We start from the raw sequence: 20535 nt of genomic DNA on the forward strand, positions 1-20535 counted from the left end.
CTTGTGGCTTCAGTTATCAACCGTAATAGTCTTTCCTGCTGGATTTCCTGAAGCTACACCTGTCGAGTGTGGTTTTTGTACCTCTGTGAATGCACCGCACCCTGTAATTTGTTTACAACTTCCGCTCGGGTCTTTCTGACTGATTTCCTTTGTGATTTCAGCTACAACTGTAAAACTCTTTCCTGTCGGTGTTCCTGAAGCACACCTATGGAGAATCTTTGTACTCTGTAAATACACCCTGTGTTTACTACTTTGGATCAATGGAATGGATTCAGGTCTTTCTGCCTGATTGAAAACTACCAGTTCCATTTCAATTTCTGCAGCTTATATGTCCTGTTTCCCTCGTCTACTGCATGCATTGTTTCATTACACTGTTTACTTTGTCTGCCTTTGTGTAATGGGCATTTCCATTGTTTCATGAGAAGATGAAATTCATCAAATTTGTTGTCAACTGGCAAGTATTATATCAATGACCTTATATGACCGCATCAGTAAGTAAACCAAAATGCAATTCCACACCAAGCTGTTTCCAACAAAAGAATCACTGCTATATTCCATTCCAGTTAGTGCTGACAGCAGTTACATACCAACTTGCAACAGCAGTTTCTAACACCATGATCATGTAGAGACATCCTGAAAGAATTTACAACCAATTGTTTCACAAGGGCTTGCACCAATCAATTCAGAAGGGCGGGCACTTCCATCAATCTCCCGAGGATGTCCCTGCAGAAGCTGAACGAGAGTCCACGTAACTCACCACCCTACCGTAGGTCTCTCCGAAGCTGCGTACCATCTCAGATGTGCCGATGACAAGGGCCGCCACGTCCAACTCTCCTGGGATAGGCTCGCAGCGATCGACGCCAAAACGCCTCAAGGTCTCAGCAGGCTGCTGATGTAGCTTGGCAGCTGCAGTCTGTGACTTGAACACAGCCAGCGCTACTCCCTGCTCGTTGTGCAAACGCAGCAAGTCGACCTCACCAAATGCATTCACCAGCTCTGAGCGCAGGTCTGGCTTAATGGTACCAGCATCTATCCCCATCAGAAGCACCACTGTGTCTGCGAAATCCTTGCGCAGAAGAACATCAGGTTTGGACACGGCAGCAAGCCTGATCAACCCTTCAGCAATCCCCTTGGTATCACCAGAGCTGCAGTGTGAGATGCTTAGCCTCGTCAACCTCTTCGCTAACTTGATTGCTTCTTTAGGCACTCCAGGGTAAGGCTTCTGCTCTGGTGGTGCTGGAGCCGGCACTGTCTGCTGGAAACACGCCTCGTCCAGATCCTCGAACCTGAGACGCCACCCGCAGAGTTTACCCCATGCTCTTGGCTTGTGCAGCCGCGCCAGATGAACATCGCTCTGACTCCCAAACACGGCGAACACTTTACGCTCGGCTCGGTGAATATAGAGAGCTTCCAATTTGCAACCAGTAAGGTAGTAGACGAGCTCCCGGGCGTCCCATTTATTAGCATCAATCCCTCTCAGCGACACTACCCGCCCCAAGTACTCTGGCTTGGTGAATAGCTCCGGAAGCATACCTCGCTCGGGCACCTGATCGGACACTCTGGTGACAACCTTGCCGGCGGGCATCGGGAAGAGGGATGAATCATACAGTCTCAGGGATCCCGCGGGCAAGCGCGACGCGCTGCGGTAAGCCTTGTCCGTGCTCTGTGAATCATCGTACACCAGAATCGCAGCATCCAGCACCTCGCTCACCACGGCAGCACAGAGCCTCCCGGAGACCTGCAACTTCTCTTCAGCGACGCAGCAAAGGTGGTGCAGTCCTTGAGACAGGTCGACCAGACTCGAGTTCTTGAGGAGTAAGCACCGAAGGTGAAAATCCGTAGAATCACCACTCTGAAGATACTGTGGAGGAATCAGTGACCGCATGGTGGCAGAAGTCTCCTTCCTTCTCTCACGATCCTCTGATCCCTCCAGCACAGCCTGGTGCACATGATTGACAGAGTTTGCCTAAAAAACACATAATTCAAGTACGGGATCAACGCTGGCAGAAAGATCGCAATCAACCATGAAACTGTGACCAAACTGATCAGACAACGAGCGAAATGTCTCATCGTAAAGAGCAGAAACACTCACAAGAATGCATGTCCTGTATAACCTGGGCATAGGTTGCCTGTTCTTGACAACGGTAGCATCTCCGGCCTCGGCAAACACCACCATGCCCACACGCTCGGAGGTCTCGGGGTCCCGAATCATCACGGCCGCCTCCACATCTCTACCGCCAAAGCATCTCGTCGTCAGGTCACGGGGTGTGGTCTCTGAACTTACTCCAATCAGCAGAACTGATCTCTCGAGAAAGTTGAACTGGAGATCATCAGCTACTTCTGGGTTGACCGCGAAAAGAACTCCCATGAGGTTCCGCACATTGCTGAATCGGATGACATCCTGCATCCTCTTCGGCAGGCGGACAGCCTTGATCAGAAATTCTCGATCAATACCAATGGAATCGACCTGTTTATCCCATCAGGAAGACTAAGATTAGAACAACCTCCCAAAACGAGTTAAAGAATATTTGCTAACACAGTACAACATGCGACGCCGAATTGCCGAGAGAAATACTTCCAAGAAAACGAACGGACCGCAAGAAGAGATGGCTAGTTGAAAGAACTCACGGAACGGCCAAGAACTTGAACAACTCCCAAAAACTAACCAAAGAAGCTTGCTGTCAAGCACGCAAGGCAAGAAAGGGGACCTCGAACCCGAAAAGAAAGGGAAGGACAAGAATTGAAAGAAAGAATTAAGAGGACGGAAATCACCCAGAACTCCAAGAAAGATAGCGAGGGCACTTGGCGTCCAAGAACTGTTGAGAAACGCATGGGTCGCCCAATGCAGCGGAAAACTTTGCAAGAAACCAAATCAAGGGCCCAAGAATTAGAAGAAGGAGAGCGAATCATGGTACTAACTTTGACGATGCTGTCGTAGTTGTCTGAGGTCTGGTTGGTCGCGGCAGAGCAGTTGCCGGCGTCGGGGCAGACGACCAGACCAAGACGCTCGCCGCGGTATCCCTCGTCTGCGACCACCGCGCGGACATCGCCGAAGGCTTCAAAGAATCTCCCCAGTTCCTCGTTCGTCGTCCTATCTCGGAGCCCGTCGACGATCGCAGCCGCCCGCAAGAAACCGTGGCCTAGGACGACGCCCGGGTGCTCGGAGTTGAAGGTTCTTAGAAGAACCTCGAGCTCGCTTGCAGAAACCCTCGCCATTGCGAGAGGGAGCGAGAGAGGAATGGGGTTGGTTCGGTGGATTGGTGGGGGAGAGGTGGAGGGCTCTCTCAGGTTGTTGAATGATTTCGGTCGGAATCGGAGAGGAAGGCGAAGGCGAGGAGCGGAGCAGGGGGATTTATGACAAGTGGGGTCAGCAACGGGGAGGCGGAGGCTGCCAGGTGAGGTCGGTGTGGCCCGGCCGTCAGAATTATTCCTGGGCAGCGCGCGGGCCAATTTTGGATAAAGTGGGCCGCATTCGGCCTTGTTACAAAGATCGGCCCACTTGTCCGGAGCCCGCCGCCGCACCCGGCCGGCGCCGCTGAGGCAGCCGCCGTTGTTGCCCGCCGTGGAGGCAAGGACACGCACAACCCACGGAGGAGCTTGAACCAGCAGGGGAGTGTGACCGGCCGCCGGCGGCGAGCGCGCGGCGGATCTCTGACCTGGCGGCATGGCGGACCCCGGCTCGGCGACAGCCTCCCAGGCGCGCGCGCTCGTCGACGGCCTCAGCCGCGGACTACCTCGCGTCCTCTGGTTGCGGGGCGAGGGAGGGCAGATCCGCAGGGGCGGCGAAGGAAGGAGGCGATGAGGGCGGCTGCCGGCTGGAGCAGGTTGAGTGGCGTGGGGTCCGCATCTGCCGCGGCGACGTCCATCGCCGGAGAGCTCCTCCGATTCGATGCGGAGCGGTGGTGGTGGCCATGGCTGCAGCGCTCGCCGGCGTCCTCATTTCCCTACTTGCCGCAGCGTGGCGGAGCCTGCTCGGCGGAAGCAGGCGCGCGGGCGAGCGGAAGCAAAACGGCGGCGGAGGAAACGGAGCGGAGGCAGTGAATGAGGGAAGAGTCCGTGGGTGATTTTTTTTTACGTCGGGCCCACATTTGCTTTTCACGCAAGCTAAAAATTAATTTTCTACAGATAAGTTACAAATTAGTGTACCTGACACGACTGGAGTTAAGAGTGTTCACTGCACAGGGAGCTTAGGTAGGCAAGGCAATTTTACATGCGGATTTTGTACTTGATCGGCGAAAGTACGGTACGAATTCTTGCAAGTCGGCGAAGGGTATATATACATGAATTCTTGTCATGGCCTGTGGGTAGGTGTGGGTACACAACCTTATCCGTACCGATACCTATTGGGTACCTAAAATACAAGTATTATGATCTGATGAACTCATATATATGTAATGTTTATATCTCATTTTCATGTGACAGTGAAATATAAGAATTGATATATGAGTTTGCATGAACTTGAAATATGAGAGTGAAATCTTACTTTATAATACCATTACTTGTTGCACTTGCTCAAGAGGAAATGTGAACACTTAACAGGAAATTGAATGCAATTGCTTTCATCCAAGTATAAAGTAGATCATGAAGTGAAGATAACAAAATAAAAAATAAACTGTTTATTTCTCCTATTTTTACTATTTTACGTTAACTTTGTGTGGGTGGTATAATCTAATTATATATGTTTTTATACATAGGATAATATATATTTTGTGCTCCATGATTAGACCCGATAGGTACCTGAAACCCGTCGGATAGTCGGTGGGTACAGGTACGGGTATGAAATCTTACCTGTTAGACTTCGAGGGTACAAGTAAACCTTAGGGTTTGGTTATTCTTGCATGCAGCCATTTGCTCTGCCCACATCTTACTCGACCTATTGCCATCCCTAAGCTTAGGTCAAAATAAAATGCTTAGTTGTTCCTCCTATTGTTCAGCTCTAATTTATATCCAAAGTATATTTCACATTTAAATATAAAATTTAAAGGAAAAATCTCTCTCACACACATTGTACGAGTCATATTTTTTTCCAATTCTGAATAGTTATAGTTGCATGCGGAGGTGGGGGGCGAAGGGAGGTCGCCGGTGATGACGAGGCCCTGCGCGAGGGTGCGGATGGATTTGAAGAGCCAGGGGAGCTCGAGGTCCCCGTAGGGGCTCGGACTGGGGTCGACGGGGTAGGGTTAGGCCCCCACGGCCACTTGAAGCAGACGAGCGGGGGCGGCCTCGGGAACAGAGCAAAGTGGGGTGAGGAACGGGGTGGCCACCAGCAAGGGTCTGGAGGACGGGGCGGCGCCGGTGCAGGTTGGTGATGAAGAAGCTAGAGAAAATACTTGCATTTTAATGACACCACCAATCTAAGTCTGTGGCGCCTGAGCATCTGACTGCATGGCATTCCATGGCAGCTTGATAACCGTTTGTAGCGGTGAAGGGCAAGCAGCATGTGGGTGCAAATGTTGTGCATGAGCATGACACTAGGCTCCAGGTGGACCGGTTTCAAGGCTTGAAGAAGCAGCTGAAGTTTAGAGTTAGCAACTAATACCATCCCAGCGAGGCGATTTTGGAGGTGAAGGTTCCAACTTTCAACAACTAAAAAGTGCGAGCAACCAAATTAAAACCACACTTGTGACGAAGTTTAGCAAGAAATTGTTCCTTTGACATATGGGAATGTGGTGAAGAAATAATTGTGGCAAGCCAAAACAGTAAAAGTGAATTAAACAATAACCTAAGTAATTGTGGCCCACATAACCTTTGGAACGGATCCTCCGTACCACTATCCCAGCCTAGTGCCACTTGGTCGGTTTCCACCAACACCGACAATGCTGACACCTGTGGCACCATATTTCTCATTAGAAACATTGTCGTTAGAGCAAGTATAATAACGTGAATAAGCCGGCTGGGAGAAGTCCACATCGGCAGAAAAACAGGCCACGTCGGAGAGAGACTACGGAACCGGCTTCCCATCTCGCCCGACTTGAGCGCAAGGTATGAGAAAAAATTAACTCTCCCAACCTGCATACGAGCGAGATGCCGCTGCTTCCGTCTCCTGTCCTTGTGAACATTAAATCACTGCAATCTGTACGTAATCTATGCTGTAGCTGGCCAAACAGCTAGCTTGTTGTATTAGTTGGCTGTATAACTGGCTGCGAATGACATGGCATGGACTTGCAGCCGGCTGGTGGCTAAATTATTGCTCTTGCTCTTATGCTCCCCTCTCCTCTCCTCTGGGTTTCTATGATCTAGGATGGAGACATTTTTGAATGTCGTGCTATCCTCCGACCAACCAGAATAGAAACCTCCCACGCACCACACAAACCCATGCTGCTGTTATTAGCAATAACTAGCAGTGGCGGATGGAGGGGGCGGGCAGGGGTCAGACCCCCTATGTCTTGCAGCTTTTCACCGAAAAAAAATTAAATTCAACTAAATTTTAAAAACAATTACCACTATTGGCCCCAACAATGAAAAAAAGGCGACGCCCCTGATAACTAAGTAAGTTTGGTGCTGGAGACGACCCTCTCCCAAACGTTATTATGGTAATTTGATCATGCCAGCGGTGAACAACTCGGTGAGATGGCGGTGATGCTTTCTTCAACGAGCCATGGTTGTTATGTCGTGTTGGTCGGATCCATTACGAGTCATCAATATCATTTTTTTCTACTTCTTCTTAGGCCAATCTTAGTGCAGTATTATGGATGGTTTCATGGGCATTAAATGCTACGCCACATCAACAGTTTTGCTGACTTCGCAACCTAATTATAAGAAGAGAGGATATGGGAGTTTCATCCCATGAAACCCACCTGGCACAGTTACCAAGTGCCATGAAACCTGATGAAACTTGCAATGAGTATGTTATAATTTCATCATATGACACATTTTATTATAACTTCATGTAAAAATTAAATGATGTAAATTAAATGATGTGAGTTGTCTATGAAACTGTGCAGTAGGACGGTTTCATTTCATTAAAAAAATAACATGGTAATAGTGTGATGAAACCATGCACTACACTAGCCTTAATGGCACTAATAAAGCCTGGTAGAACCATGCACCAATTAACTCATTTTAGGGAAAACGAGGCAAAATTTAATTTGCAGATTTTTCTATATTGTAAAATGTAAAAAGAATCGAACCGAGGTCTTGTTTAGTTCCCAATTTGGGAGTGTCAAAATTGGCATTTTGCCATAAATGCGCAACTGTAGCGTTTCGTTTGTATTTGTGAATTATTGTCCAAATATTGACTAATTAGGCTTAAAAGATTCGTCTCGCAAAGTACAACAAAACTGTGCAATTAGTTTTTGATTTCGTCTACATTTAGTACTCCATGTATGTACCGCAAGTTTGATGTGATGGGGAATCTTTTTTTTATATAGTGTCAAAGTTGGGAATTTGGAGGGAACTAAACATGACCCGATTCATCTTCTGGTGAAAAAAAAAAGATAAAACAGGAGAACCACATCACCCAACCCAAGTAGCCAAATAGAACTAGAAGGGCCTGAACCAAATTGCGGTATCTGGTATTCCGGGTCTTCTCTTGTCTTTTGGAGGAGGATCGGTTTGCCTGACTCGTATCGACGCTCCCATCTGAACGTCGCGTCCATCGGCGGAGGTGATGTCGCCATACATCCACAAGCTGCCGTCGGCTCCTCGCGTAGGGCCATGGACCAACGACTCGCAGGACGGATCGAATTGCTTGGTGCCAGTCCCACAGGCGGCCTCGGCCGAGGGGCAGTCCAGGAACTCGATCCACGGCTTCGGCTCCGGTTCTGGCGGCGGCGGCGTGCATGACTCCAGGATCGGCGAATCTGGCATTATAATCTGGTTGCGATTGAAGCCATGCAAAGGTTAGCATGCACTACCGATGGAGTGGTCGATGAAGTACTGCTAGACAGAAGATCTTACCTTGACATCCGTTGGGCCGATGAAGGGGATCTCGACGCCCAAGTCGAGAGGCGGCACGGCGTGGCAGGACCTCCGCGCCGGCCCCCGCAGCGCGCTCTCGGCGCCGGCCGCGGTCCGGAAGACGACCACCGCCGCGACGAAGTACCCGCACAGCGCGACCGCCTCGATAACGGCGCCGCCGCCGCCGGACGGCGCGAGCGCGGCGCACACCTCGTCGACGCGCACGCGCGACGGCGCGCAGTCAAACAGAACGCACCGGCGGTGGAGGTCGGGCTCTCCGCCGCCGCTGGGGAGCTTGCTCGTGACGGCGGCAAGGACGTTCCGCGCCACTGTCGCGTTGGCGGCCTCCTCGCCGAGCACGCGCCGCATGTGTACCAGAAGCGCGCTCATGTCTGCCGATCCGATCTATTGAGCTTCTCTCCTCCTCCTCATGTGCTCCTTGTAAAAGATCATAACACGGTTGCCTAGCTGGACTCGCCGTGGTTATGCGTTTATATAGGGAAAAGTCCCAGATATAGGTTCAAATGGTGCAAAGATACATCAAAAATTCTATCTCTAACTACCTATCTATCAGCCGAACCAAACTATAACACCCAATATCTCTAAGATATACAATCTGAGTTACATACGATGATAACTTCTAACAGCCCCTCTCAATCTAAACTCCTTTTCCTCTTGAGATTTAGATTGTTCTTGAATGCTTCCAGCATCCCACTCGGCAAAGCATTGGTGAAACGATCTGCTAGCTGATCTTTAGAGGCAACTAGTCGCACTGCAGTTGCTTATTTACAACACGCTCTCGAACAAAATGAAAATCAATTTCGATATACTTGGCCCTTGCATGAAAAACTGGATTCGCAGATAAATACGTAGCTCGTAAATTGTCACACCACAAACACGGTGGCTGATCCAAACGTATGCCAATCTCTTTCAACAAAGATTCCAACCATATTAACTCAGCAGTTGCATTCATTCGCCATAGATTTATATTCAGCTTCTGTACCTATTCTTGAAATAGCACCTCGCTTTCTAGCACTCCAAGAAATCAAATTAGGACCAAAGAAAACCGCAAAGCCTCCAGTTGATCTTCTATCATCAACACTTCCTGCTCAATCAGCATCGAAGAATGCACTAATCAAAGTGGAAGGAGACGCTCAGAAATTCAGTCCAAGATCCAAAGTAGACTTGATATATCGAAGTATTCTTTTCACAGCAGTCGAATGAGTAGTAGTGGGAGCATGTAGGAATTGACACACTTTGTTAATTGAGAAGGCTAAGTCAGGCCTGGTAAGCATTTGGTATTACAACGCACCTACAACACTTCTATATCTTGTACTGTCATCTGAACTCAACAAATCTCCTTCATGCTTTGAAAGCTTTTCACTAGTAGACAACGGAGTATACCATGGTTTGCAGTTTACCATACCTACCCATGTTAAAATCTCCTTTGCATAGTTTTCTTGCGTCAGCAATAATTGGCTCTTTTCTCTCTTTACTTCAATACCTAGGAAATAGCTAAGGTCCCTCAAATCTTTCAAGGCAAAATCCTTTTTGAGATCAATTAGCAACGCTGCAACAACTTCACCGGATGAACTTGTGACAATAATATTATCAACGTAGATCAACATATAAATTATGACATCCAATTTTTGGTAAATAAACAATGAGGTGTCTGCTTTAGATGCTATAAATCCAAGAGTAATGCGTTTAGAACATAGCTTCGCATACCAAGCTCGTGGAGCTTGTTTCAAACCGTAGATAGCTTTGTTCAACTTGCACACAAGATGTGAAGCTCCTTTACTTTCAAATCCTGGGGGTTGCCTCATATATACCTCTTCTTCTAGAACACCATGAAGAAACGCATTTTGTACATCTAATTGTCTAATACACCATCCTTTTGAAATAGCAATTGAGAGAACAAGCCTGACGGTTGCAATTTTAACCACTGGACTAAAAGTATCCTTATAGTCAATTCCATACTGTTGTCGAAATCTCTTTGCAACAAGCCTTACTTTATATATGTCTATTGTACCATCTGATTTTCTTTTGATTTTAAATACCCACTTGCAATCAATAATATTTTTACCTTTCTTTTTCAGGAACCAAATGCCATGTCTGATTTCTGATGAGAGCATTAAATTCATCTTGCATAGCCTCTTTCCACCTTGTATCACTTAGTGCTTCATGAAAATCTTGTGGTTCCCCAGTAGCTAAAAACAAACCATACCTGACCATGTCTTTGAATTGTTTTGGTTTGGTTATCCCACTTTGGAGCCTTGTTTGCTGTCTTGGAGCTGGATCAGGCGCTGAAGGTGTTGTACTAGAAGAAAACGTAGTATCCGCAGCGGATCCAGGGGTGCAAAAGATCCAGGCGTGTCCGCGTCCATCCCAGTAGCTGGCGGCAACGGCACGGACTCATGCGCCGCGGTCCCACCAGCACCAGCAAGTGCACCATCCCCCCCCCCCCCCCGGCGAACGTGGAGAGGCGGGAACAGGCACGGCCGGGAGAGCGCTCGCACGTGGCTGTCCAAGAGAGGTGGGAGCTTGCGCTATCGGGGCAATGAGAGCTGTAGGCCAGCGGTGGAGGCAAATCAGCCCTGGGATCCATGCCGGATTCACCGGGGCAACGCAGCGAATCGTGCTGGGAGACACCGCTGGGATTTTTTGTGCTGGCCGAAGCCCATCTAGGTAATGCATCTGCCTGAAAAGTTTCTTGCACATTGCTACTAGCCAAAGGATCAGTAACATTAGTAATATTGTCAATGCAACTTACATCCCCCTGATTATGAAGATAATCTGGTAAAAGAAGAATTCCTTTTCTAAGAAGGGCGCCTGCATTGGGATGTGAGTGAGCAAAGGGAAAAACTGATTCATCAAAAACGACATCACGTGAGATATAGATCCTGCCGGTTGTAGCATCTAAGCACTTAAATCCTTTGTGCATGGAGCTATAGTCAAGGAAGGTGCATTTAACAGATCGAAAAGCCAATTTGCGAGTACTATGGGGCCTCAAATTCGGCCAACAAGCACACCCAAAAATGCGAAGAGAGCTATAATCGGGTTTTTCATGGAGCAAGCATTTTATAGGAGTTTCAAAATTGAGAACCTTCCTTGGAAGTAAATTTATAAGATAAGTTGTGGTCAAGAAGGCTTGATCCCAAAATTTAAGAGGCATTGAAGCATTTGCAAGTAGAGCAAGGCCAACTTGTACAATGTGGCGGTGCTTTCTTTCAACTAAACCGTTTTGCTAATGAGCATGGCGACATGAGACATGGTGTGTTATGCCAATCTGTTGAAAGAACGAATTTAACTTTTTCAAATTCACCTTCCCAGTCAGTTTGCATAGACACAATTTTTTTGTTGTGCTTTCGCTCAACTAGATTCTGAAAATCTTTAAAAACTTGAAAGACATCATATTTCTTTTTCAGAAGATAAATCCAAGTGTATCTACTATAGTCGTCAATGAAGCTCATGTAATAAGAATGACGACCAATAGACATAGGTGCAGGGCCCCAGACATCTAAATGAATAAGATCAAGAGGAGCTTTGGACAAGTTTATTGAACTAGAATATGGAAGCTGATGACTTTTAACCATTTGACATTAATCACAAACCGACTCAGGACTAGCAATGCTATCACAAGGGAGATTATTATAACTAAACTAAGCACACGATGAACAATAGGAAAAGCACGATGACCTAAGCGACTATGCCACTTAGAAGTGGATGGTTTGACAACACCATAGGCTTGCTTGCCGCCGGCCTCTTCTGAAGAGATGGAATCTAAGGGATATAAGCCTCATTTGCATCTACCTTCATGAAGGATTTTCCTCGTTTCCTAATCCTTAATGAAAAGGAATTTGGGATGAAACTCAAGGAAGGCATTATTATCTGATGCTAATTTATGGACTAAAACAAGATTCTTATAAGCACTAGGAACATGAAGAATATTTTTTAGATACAATTTTCTACAAGAGGTATGTAAAGTTGAATGACCAATATTACTAATTTTCATACATGAACCATTGGCTTTATACTTGTCCTTAATAGTTAACTTGTCAAGCTCTCCATTAATGTGGTCTGTTGCGCCAGAATCTGCATACCAATTTGTATCATAACCATAGCCAGTAGCTGTAGCGCCGACCATCTTGGTGTTCTCTTTATCATTATCTTCATATCTGTACCAGCATCTTGGTGCTTCATGACCAGCTTTCTTGCATATCTGGCAAACAGTTTTCTTTGGCTGATTTCCACAACTAGTGTTCCCACGGTTCTGACCACCACGGCCACCATTGTTGCGCCCATGGTTGCGGCCTCCATTGCCACGGCCTCCATTGCCTCATCCTCGGAAGCCTCCACGATATGCTGAATTTGCTAAGGACGTGTACTGACCAACTTCGTTGTAAGCCTCAAGACGCATCTCATAAGACATCAAGTGAGAGTAAAGCTCGGAGAGAGGAGGAGGATCTGCACGGCCAAGCATGGAGGAAACAAAGGGGCTGTACTCAAAATCAAGACCGTTAAGTATATGAGATGACATCTCACCGTCATCAATGATTATTCCTACCACGGCCAACTCATCCTTGATGGCCACCATCTCATTGAAGTAGATTGATGAAGTCATGCTACCCTTCTTGAGAGTAGATAGCCACATGCGTAGATTCATCACGCATGCTCTTCATTGAGCTGCAAACATTGTCTGCAGCGCACTCCATGCTCCTGCCGAAGCTGTCTCTGCTGCCACTTGCACTAGAACTTCAATGGTGATGGAATTGAGTAGGTAACTCAGCAATTGCTAATCCTTGGCCACCCATAGATCATACTCAAGGTTTGCGACTATTTCTTTCTTTTCATCGGCCTTCACCAATTCCATGGTCCGCCTCCTTGATGGATCCATCTAAGATCCCCAAAAGCTATGCACCACACACAGCAGGAAGAAATTGGGCCATCCACAAGACATAGTTCTTTTGTGTAAGCTCCAAGCTGCGCCGAGGATGGGGTGGATGACGACGACGCCATGAATAATTTCAGTGGTGTAGATGTACTATGGAAGAAGTGCTCTGATTACTATGTAAAAGATCAGAACATGGTTGCCTAGATTGGCTCGTCGTGGTTACATGTTTATATAGGGGAAAAGTCCTAACAGATTACAATGCAGGATGTTACAGATATAGGTTCAGCTGGTGTAAAGATACATCAAGAATTCTATCTCTAACTACCTATCTATCAGCCGAACCAAACTATAACACCCAATATCTCTAAGATGTACAATCCAAGTTACATACGATGATAACTTATAACACTCCTTTGGTCGCTCGCTACCCCTCGTCAACATCGCGTATTGTCACCCTCTACTGAGCTCCTCTCCTCCTCATCTACCCGCGGTATGTCGGTTGCACTTTTAAGAGGGTCATAGTGGCCGTGGCTTTCCGACAACGAGCCATTGGTCTCGACGTTGATATGTGGGGGCTGGGCTGGGTGTCTGGGCCTTCTGCATCATCGCAACAAAAGGGTGTTGCATATTTAGAAGCATTAAGAGCAACTCCAAGAGTCTACCAAAAATATCTCCCCAAAACTATCTATTGGGGGCTCTACTAAAAATATTTTCTCTCAAAATCATGTCATCCCACAGCAGGTCCCTAATACTAAACTCCCTAATACTTCAAAACTGACCACGTCAGTATGTGGACCCCTCTCGTTCTCCTTTCTTCTTCCTCTGCCATAAACAAACAAGCGAGCAGTGCTCCACCCACCGACCAAATCCGCCGCCCCTACTCTACCAATTCCAAATCACCGACGATAGGGACATCACCGTGAGCATCACAAACAAGGCGCATCTACGGAGCACATGTAAGCAGCTTTCCCTCGTTAACCCCAGAGCACACATAAAGAAATCTGAAGCTTAAGCCCTGCGCGAGCAGCAACGATCAGCATCCATGGCTTCTTCCACCCTCCTCCTGCACACAAAGGTTGCAGCTTTCATCTTCTCCCTGTCCCTTCTTCTCTGCTCCGCACTTGGTAACCATGGCAGTATCGGTATGGTCATATTGTAGCATGTATGACCTGCAGGTTCTGATGGTTTTTGTTTCAACTATCCTGGTAGGAGCGAGGTTGGTGTGCGAGCAGCTGGTAGTGGAGCTGTGCGCGTTCACCATGTCGTCGATGTCGCGGCAGTGCGTGCTACAGAACACGCATTGTCGGTATTTTATACCCAGCAACCTACCAAGAGGGTACCCAAGATAGTAGATTTGTTGGTGGGGTATCGTCGGACCTGGAACTCGAAGGTAGAAGCGAAGACACAAGACACAGATTTATACAAGTTCGGGCCACCATAGTAGCGTAATACCCTACGACCTATTTGGGGTGTTGTATATTGCGCCCTGCGCTTGGGTGTTGCTTGGTGTTGAACCTCTTGGTGGTTCTGAACCACCGATCTAGGAACTCCTGCCCTCCTTTATATACTCCAGGGGGCAGGATAACTAGTCGATTACAAGGAGGAGTCCTAGTAAGATTACATGGTATGAGTTCTAATAGGATTATAGTGGAATTCTAGTAGAAATCCGCCTTCTTCCTTCCTTGTGGTACTGGGGATCTATCCCCGACAAGCCCCCGAGCGCTTCATAGTCGAATGCAGCAGTCTTCGAGTACCTTTAAGATCCTCGCCGAGTAGTTTTAGTAGTCTTCGAGTACTTTATAGGTGCATGGATGATATGTTTGGTTTCCTATTTTTCCTAGCCCTATTTTTTCATGTCATTTATGTTATCAATGTCAGCAGTCATTTATTTGCTTTCCTTCTTTCCCGATTCTACCCGATGTTTGACGGAAGAGCATTGGATGACACTACCTGCACGGAGGAACCCAAAGCGATCTCACATGCCACAGAGGAGCTTGGGACGGCCGCGATTACGTGTCACCGATGCAGTTATCGCATTCTACAAATTCATCACATGTCGCCTCAAGGTTAGAACAGCGCATGCACCAATGACCTATATATTCTTATTTGGACCACAAGGCCCAACTTTGTGAGAGAAGAAAAGAATCAAGCAAGGACAAGTTTAATGATATCATCCACGTGCATGCAGTTTAAGGTTTAAAAAGAGTCTTAACCCATAAATAGAGCATCTAAGTTAAATTCTGGTTATACCATGAATCTTCTTACACCAAGATCTTCAAAATAAGACCACACTCAAACTATGTTTGGATGAAATTTATTTATGGATATTTGTACGAAGGTGAAAAATATTTTTATGATAAGTATATCTGGAATAAATTATATGAAGTTCCGGAACAAAACAACTATAAACATCGAACAAATTATATGAATACATAGAACAGAAAAAAATGTATAGATCTGGAACAATTTGTACAGACTTATGGAATAAAAATTTGTATGTCTGGAACAAATTATATGAACTCAGTCCAAAACCAATTATCTGGAACAAATTATACAAATTTAAGGAACAAATTATATATACTGGGCATAAATTGGACAAACTAATAGAACAAATATTTATACATGCAAACTAAATTATACAAACTGACAGAACATGAACAAATATATTATGGACAAGAGATAAGTAAAAGGAGTAAGAAAGATAAGAAAATAAATAGTATTCAAAGTTTGTATAATATGTTTGATGCGTATGATTATTTTGTTCCACGGGTTTGTATAATTTGTTCTATGTGTATATGTCCTACAGAAAATATGCAACCTTGATTAAAAAAGTGTGAATAAAAAAGTTCGTCCAAATATAGTCAAGTGGGATCTTGTTTTAAAGCTTTTATTATCACAAATCTAATAGTGTAATCAAAATTTAATTTTGATGCTCGGTGTAAGATTTATAGTTTTTTTAAGTCCTAAACGGTTCTGCATGTGGGATGACATCAACAATTTTATCTCTCTTACATGCATGCACCAACGCTGTAGAAGACGCTATATGGGCCGAAAATCTCACGGCCGCCCCCCCCCCTAAGAAGGCGACAGGATGCGAAACTGCAGCATATGCGACATATAGGGTGTGTTTGGTTGGGCTTTTCAACCTGCTTTTACTTTTGCAAAAGTAAAAAGCCAACCAAAGGGTCTAAAAGTCATAGGTGCTTTAGGCCAAAAGCTGTTTTTGCTCTAGTACAAAACCAAAAGCACCTTCCCCTTGCTTTCAGCTGCTTTGGGGTAAAAAAATTACCCACCTGCCACTGATTATGAAGATAACGGTTCGTTCTTTTTTTCACCGGGCGAATCGATCTGTTTGGCGTTTGCTTTTGGGCCGCTAGCTTCTATGGCCACCGTCCGCCCGTGCGATGGGCCGCCACTGTCCGCAAGCAAGAGGTGGTGTCGTCCACCCACAAGAGGCAACGCCGTCCGCCCGCAAGAGGCCGCGCCGTCCACCCGCGTGAAGGCCGCCCCCGCCCACCCGCGTGACGCCGCGCCGTCCAGCATGAGGCGCCTTCGTCAACCCCGAGGAGCCGCCATCCACCACTGCGAGGGGGCCCCGCCACAGCCCCTTTCTCCCTATCCTGCGAGCGGAGGTGACGCCTGGAGGCCCGCCGCCGGGCGCAGGCTCCGCCATGTGCTGCCACCAGACACCGCTCACCGCCTCGTTTCTTTCCTGCTACCGCTGCAGGAAAAGAAAAAGAACTCTTCTCCGGGCGCGGGCGCCACCGCCGGGCACGGGCTCCGCCGTGGGTGGACTGGCTAGCGGGAGGAAGAAGAAGGGGCTGAACCCGCTCATCAGTGAGAGAGGGAGAGAGTTGAGTGGGGTGGACAGTGGATGACGTGTAGTGTCCACTCGATAGTTTATTCAAAAGCCACAACTGCTCTAACCAAACGATTTTCTACTTTTCCCACAGCTACTTTCTCGCACCCACAGGTCACAGCAGCTTTTCCAAAAACTACGCCCCAACCAAACACACGCATAGTATTGCCGGCTCAGGATGCCATCCCACGGCATAGTAGGGCCTTATTGGAGTTTTTTTTTTGTCTCGTCCTTCAAATTTGCAATAGGGCTTGCTCTCAATAATTTTATTCTCGTTGCAGACTGGTATCGTCGATATGCTGGGCTGAGGCGCTGAGCTTAAACCTTAGCTAGGAAAATATAAAAGATCTAGAAGTCCTTATTAAAAATTTCAGAAGTACTAGTAATAAACTTCCTCTAAAGCTAGAAAACTAGTCGTGCATAAACTTGGCAATTAGAGGATGTACAAACACAATAATGAGAAAAGTTTCCTTTCCAATTTCAAAAAAGAACCATGAATTAAGTTAAAATACCCTAATGAGTAGTTTAGTTTATTTTCTAAATCCTGGTTTTAAAGCCACCGCTCTGTTTTTTAGGTGTTCAGTAAATTTTTTGGGCTAAAATAGGAAGGGTTGCATGCCAGTGTCATGGGCCCATGGCATAGGAAGGGAAACCACAAAAGTTCACCACTAGTCCTGTTGCAAAAAAAAGAGTAAAAAAAACCTGGAGGACCACTAGTCCTCCGGCCCGTCGCTTTTCTGGCGGCGGAGGATTGGTTCGCCTGAGCCCCCGTATCGAGTCTCCTTGCTCCATTCGCATCCCGCGCTTATCATCATCGGCGATCATGTCTCGAAATGGTTTGGTGCCTCGCGGGTCGCGGCGGAAGAGCAGATCCATCGGCCTCGGCAGGGACCGAGGGCTCCCGGAACTCGATCCACGCCGCCTCCTCCGGCGGTGGCTGCGGCGTGCATGCTGCCGGCGTGCCGCACTCCGGGCTCCCCGTCGCCGGGATCCGTGAATCCGACATGATCTGTTCGAGATTGAAGTCACGGAAATGTCAGCACTACCGAAGATGTCGGCATCAAGAAAGGCACGGATTTTAGTTCACGGGAATCATGGGCACAATCATTTCCCGTCAACAAGAAACGAACACAGAATCTGCTTCACGGTAACAGTGTTTGGCGAGAGACCATCATCACCTTGACATCCGTGGGGCGGATGACGGGCATCTCGGCGCCGAGCTCGAGAGGCGTCACCGCGTGGCAGGACCCCCGCGCGGGGCCACGCAGCGCGCTCTCGGCGCCGGGCGCAGTCCTGAAGACGACCAACGCGGCGGCCAAGTACTCGCTGAGCGCCACCGCCTCGATGGCGCCGCCGGACGGCGGCGCGAGCGCGGCGCGCACGTCGTCGACGTGCGCGCGGCTGGGCGCAGTCGAACAGGACGCACCGGCGGTGGAGGCCGCCGCCGCTGCCGGAGAGGTGGCTCCATCACCCGTAAAGAGCGTCACGTGTTTGCTTAGGGTGCGTTTGGTTGGGAGACGATGTAGGACGGGACGGTCCTGTCCTACTTTTCTGGGATAGGATGATCCTATTTCTTGTTTGGTTAGAGGGACAGGGGCGTCCCTGTTTTTTGTTTGGTTTGAGGGATAAATGTGGGATGGGATGATCCCGTTTTCTGTTTGGATCGAGGGATAGCTGGTTATGATAACCTTCTGCAGAATCATGGTGACATTACCTCCTACCTGTCATACCTTCCTTCTTTCTAAGGATAATCATGGTGACATAATATATAGTCTGAAATATATACAATATATATACACAATATATAGTCTAAAACAGAGACAATTCATTTAACAGAAATATCAGACCAGTGTAGTTATTGCCTTCAGATAACAAAACTACAGGGAGGTCACTGCCATGATGAAACTGAAAACTCTGCAAGTAATATTATCCCCAATAAAGTATCATTTGAAGACGCAGGTAATTGAGAATGCAATAAACAAAAGGAAGCTTGGTAGCAAACCGAACTGTTTACCATCAAATATCATTCATATATATAGATGGCATTTACCACAGTACCATTACATCAAATCCATGCCTTACACAATATAGAAAGTTCAAGGCATACTATATGATAGGCCACAGTTAGCAAAAGAAATATGACTGACAAAAGAGACCGTTACAACTATCAGGTGTAACAAACATGGCCTAGTTAGCAAAAGAAAGCTTTACCACTATCACTAGTTGTATGTTCCAAAAGCACCTACTGTCCAGGGAACCTCTCACTAACAAACATAGCCATCCAATGTAACTGGTGCTGAAATGGCAAGCCATAGAAAGCTTTACCAATGAGAGGATTGGCCACCAGATGCGCATAGTATGTGGATATCTGAAGATCATTAAAGCCTGAAACTGAAAGGCTATTCACTTTGTCAAAGAGATCTTCTGGCAGCTCATTATTAGATTTAGCAACCTGCGTTATAGCCATGGCAAGCTTGTCACCAACTCTGTTGAACGCACCAATCAACCCCTCCTCTGCACTTTCAACAATCTTGGCCCTCTTGTTAGGTCTTGCATTAGATGTTGCCCCTTCCTCAAAAGCACTACTAGGATCCTCTTCTGTACCATTTGCAGCCCCATCTTCAGTATCACCATCTTCTGTACCAAGAGGAGCACTTGAATCCTTTGCAAACTTGCCAGTAGCCATATCCTTCCCAAAGATTGTTTCCATCTCAGCATAGTTCTCAAGAGGCTTGTTTAAATACTCGGCATCAGCCTTGTGATCCTACAATGCAATAGAAATTAGTATGAAAAATATGATAAGAACAAGACCACAAAACAATAGAAACTAGATTACGTGCACATGGCCATTGTAGTGCTCCTCATCAAGGGTGATGATGTAGTTCTCTTCATCGAATCCAGATGCACTCAAGCTCTTGAGTCGTGTTATCTTTGCCCACTTTCTTTGCCATGTCTTCAGATGGTTCTTAATCTGCTCACCATTGAGCGTAGTGTTGAATTTTTCATTGACAGCTCTAGCACATGCATTGAAATAGACCTTTTTGAAGCCCTTTCCTGTTTTAACACCACTGGCAACGACATTGGCAAGATTTTTCAGCATGAAATTGGACATTGGCGCTGTCCAGGCAGCCACACCAGTACCTCTCCCAAGTCCCTCAACATGACCATCCATTGCCTGGCATGTAACAAAAAAAACAGCTAGCATTGGATGTTAAGTTAACAAGATTTCAGCACCAAATACAACAAGGATTGTATGTCATTTAACTGGATTTCAGCAGCAAATAAGTCCTTCCAAATACAATATAGCAACAATAAGTACATACAATTGAAATATAGCAACAATATGTTCATACAACTGAAATATAGCAATAAATATGTCCATACAACACAAACACATCTAGGAAAATACTTGCAAAACTGAAATACATCAACAAACTAGTGGGTACTAACTAATATTGTTCTCTTGATGGTCTGCCCACATCTGATCAGCAATACTTTGCCTGAAATTAACCATCTCGGTATGCTCATGTGCTTGTCCACTGTATGTTGTAGCATGGTTATAACTTGAAAAATTATTGTCTTCTATGAAGAACTCATCAATTCCATCTTGTATAACCCAATTGTGAATGATGCAGCAAGCAACAACAATGTCTACTTGAGTTGGGAAAGGAAAGAAAGGAGTGGCATCATCGAGAATTTTGAATCTTCTCTTTAGACACCCAAATGCACGCTCTACTGTGATACGAAGAGATGAGTGCCTAAGGTTGAATAGCTCCTTCTCATTTTGGACAGGATTATTCCCCCACTCATCCAAGTGATAACGAACACCACGAAAAGGGGGCAAGAATCCTGGTTTGCTCCATATCCGGCATCAACTAGGTAG

The 20535-nt window shown here is 46.6% G+C and overlaps 2 protein-coding genes across 3 annotated transcripts in view; both read right to left on the bottom strand.

Annotated features, from left to right (window-relative positions):
* Positions 1-550: 550 nt before the first annotated feature.
* LOC111257128 lies at positions 551-2403 on the bottom strand. Its single transcript, XM_022826220.1, has 2 exons — positions 2093-2403; positions 551-1966 (listed from the first exon to the last, which is right to left on the bottom strand). Exons 1-2 carry the CDS (start codon positions 2366-2368, stop codon positions 704-706), a joined length of 1539 nt encoding a protein of 512 aa, XP_022681955.1. The 5' UTR covers positions 2369-2403; the 3' UTR covers positions 551-703.
* Positions 2404-18615: 16212 nt separating this feature from the next.
* Positions 18616-20535, bottom strand: part of LOC101763508 — a 2956-nt gene continuing 1036 nt past the window's right edge. The window contains exons 3-4 of one of the 2 annotated variants that reach the window (XM_004964566.3): positions 19489-19827; positions 18616-19416 (exon numbers count right to left, since the gene is read on the bottom strand). In XM_004964566.3, coding sequence (XP_004964623.1) covers positions 18895-19416; positions 19489-19824 — 858 coding nt within the window. In that variant the 5' untranslated portion in view covers positions 19825-19827 and the 3' untranslated portion in view covers positions 18616-18894. Of the gene's footprint in view, positions 19417-19488; positions 20456-20535 lie in introns of those variants that run through there. The other variant, XM_004964565.4, reaches the window with a different exon arrangement.

Source organism: Setaria italica, chromosome IV, assembly GCF_000263155.2.
Source record: "Setaria italica strain Yugu1 chromosome IV, Setaria_italica_v2.0, whole genome shotgun sequence".
Classification (NCBI taxonomy): Eukaryota; Viridiplantae; Streptophyta; class Magnoliopsida; order Poales; family Poaceae; genus Setaria; species Setaria italica.

Bases quoted from the DNA above. Each gene is read 5' to 3' on its own strand.
- LOC111257128 (XM_022826220.1), bottom strand. From the start codon at position 2,368: ATGGGAGTTCTTTTCGCGGTCAACCCAGAAGTAGCTGATGATCTCCAG. The intron at 1,967-2,092 runs GTGAGTGTTTCT...TGTGTTTTTTAG, and splicing joins TATACAGGACATGCATTCTT to GCAAACTCTGTCAATCATGT.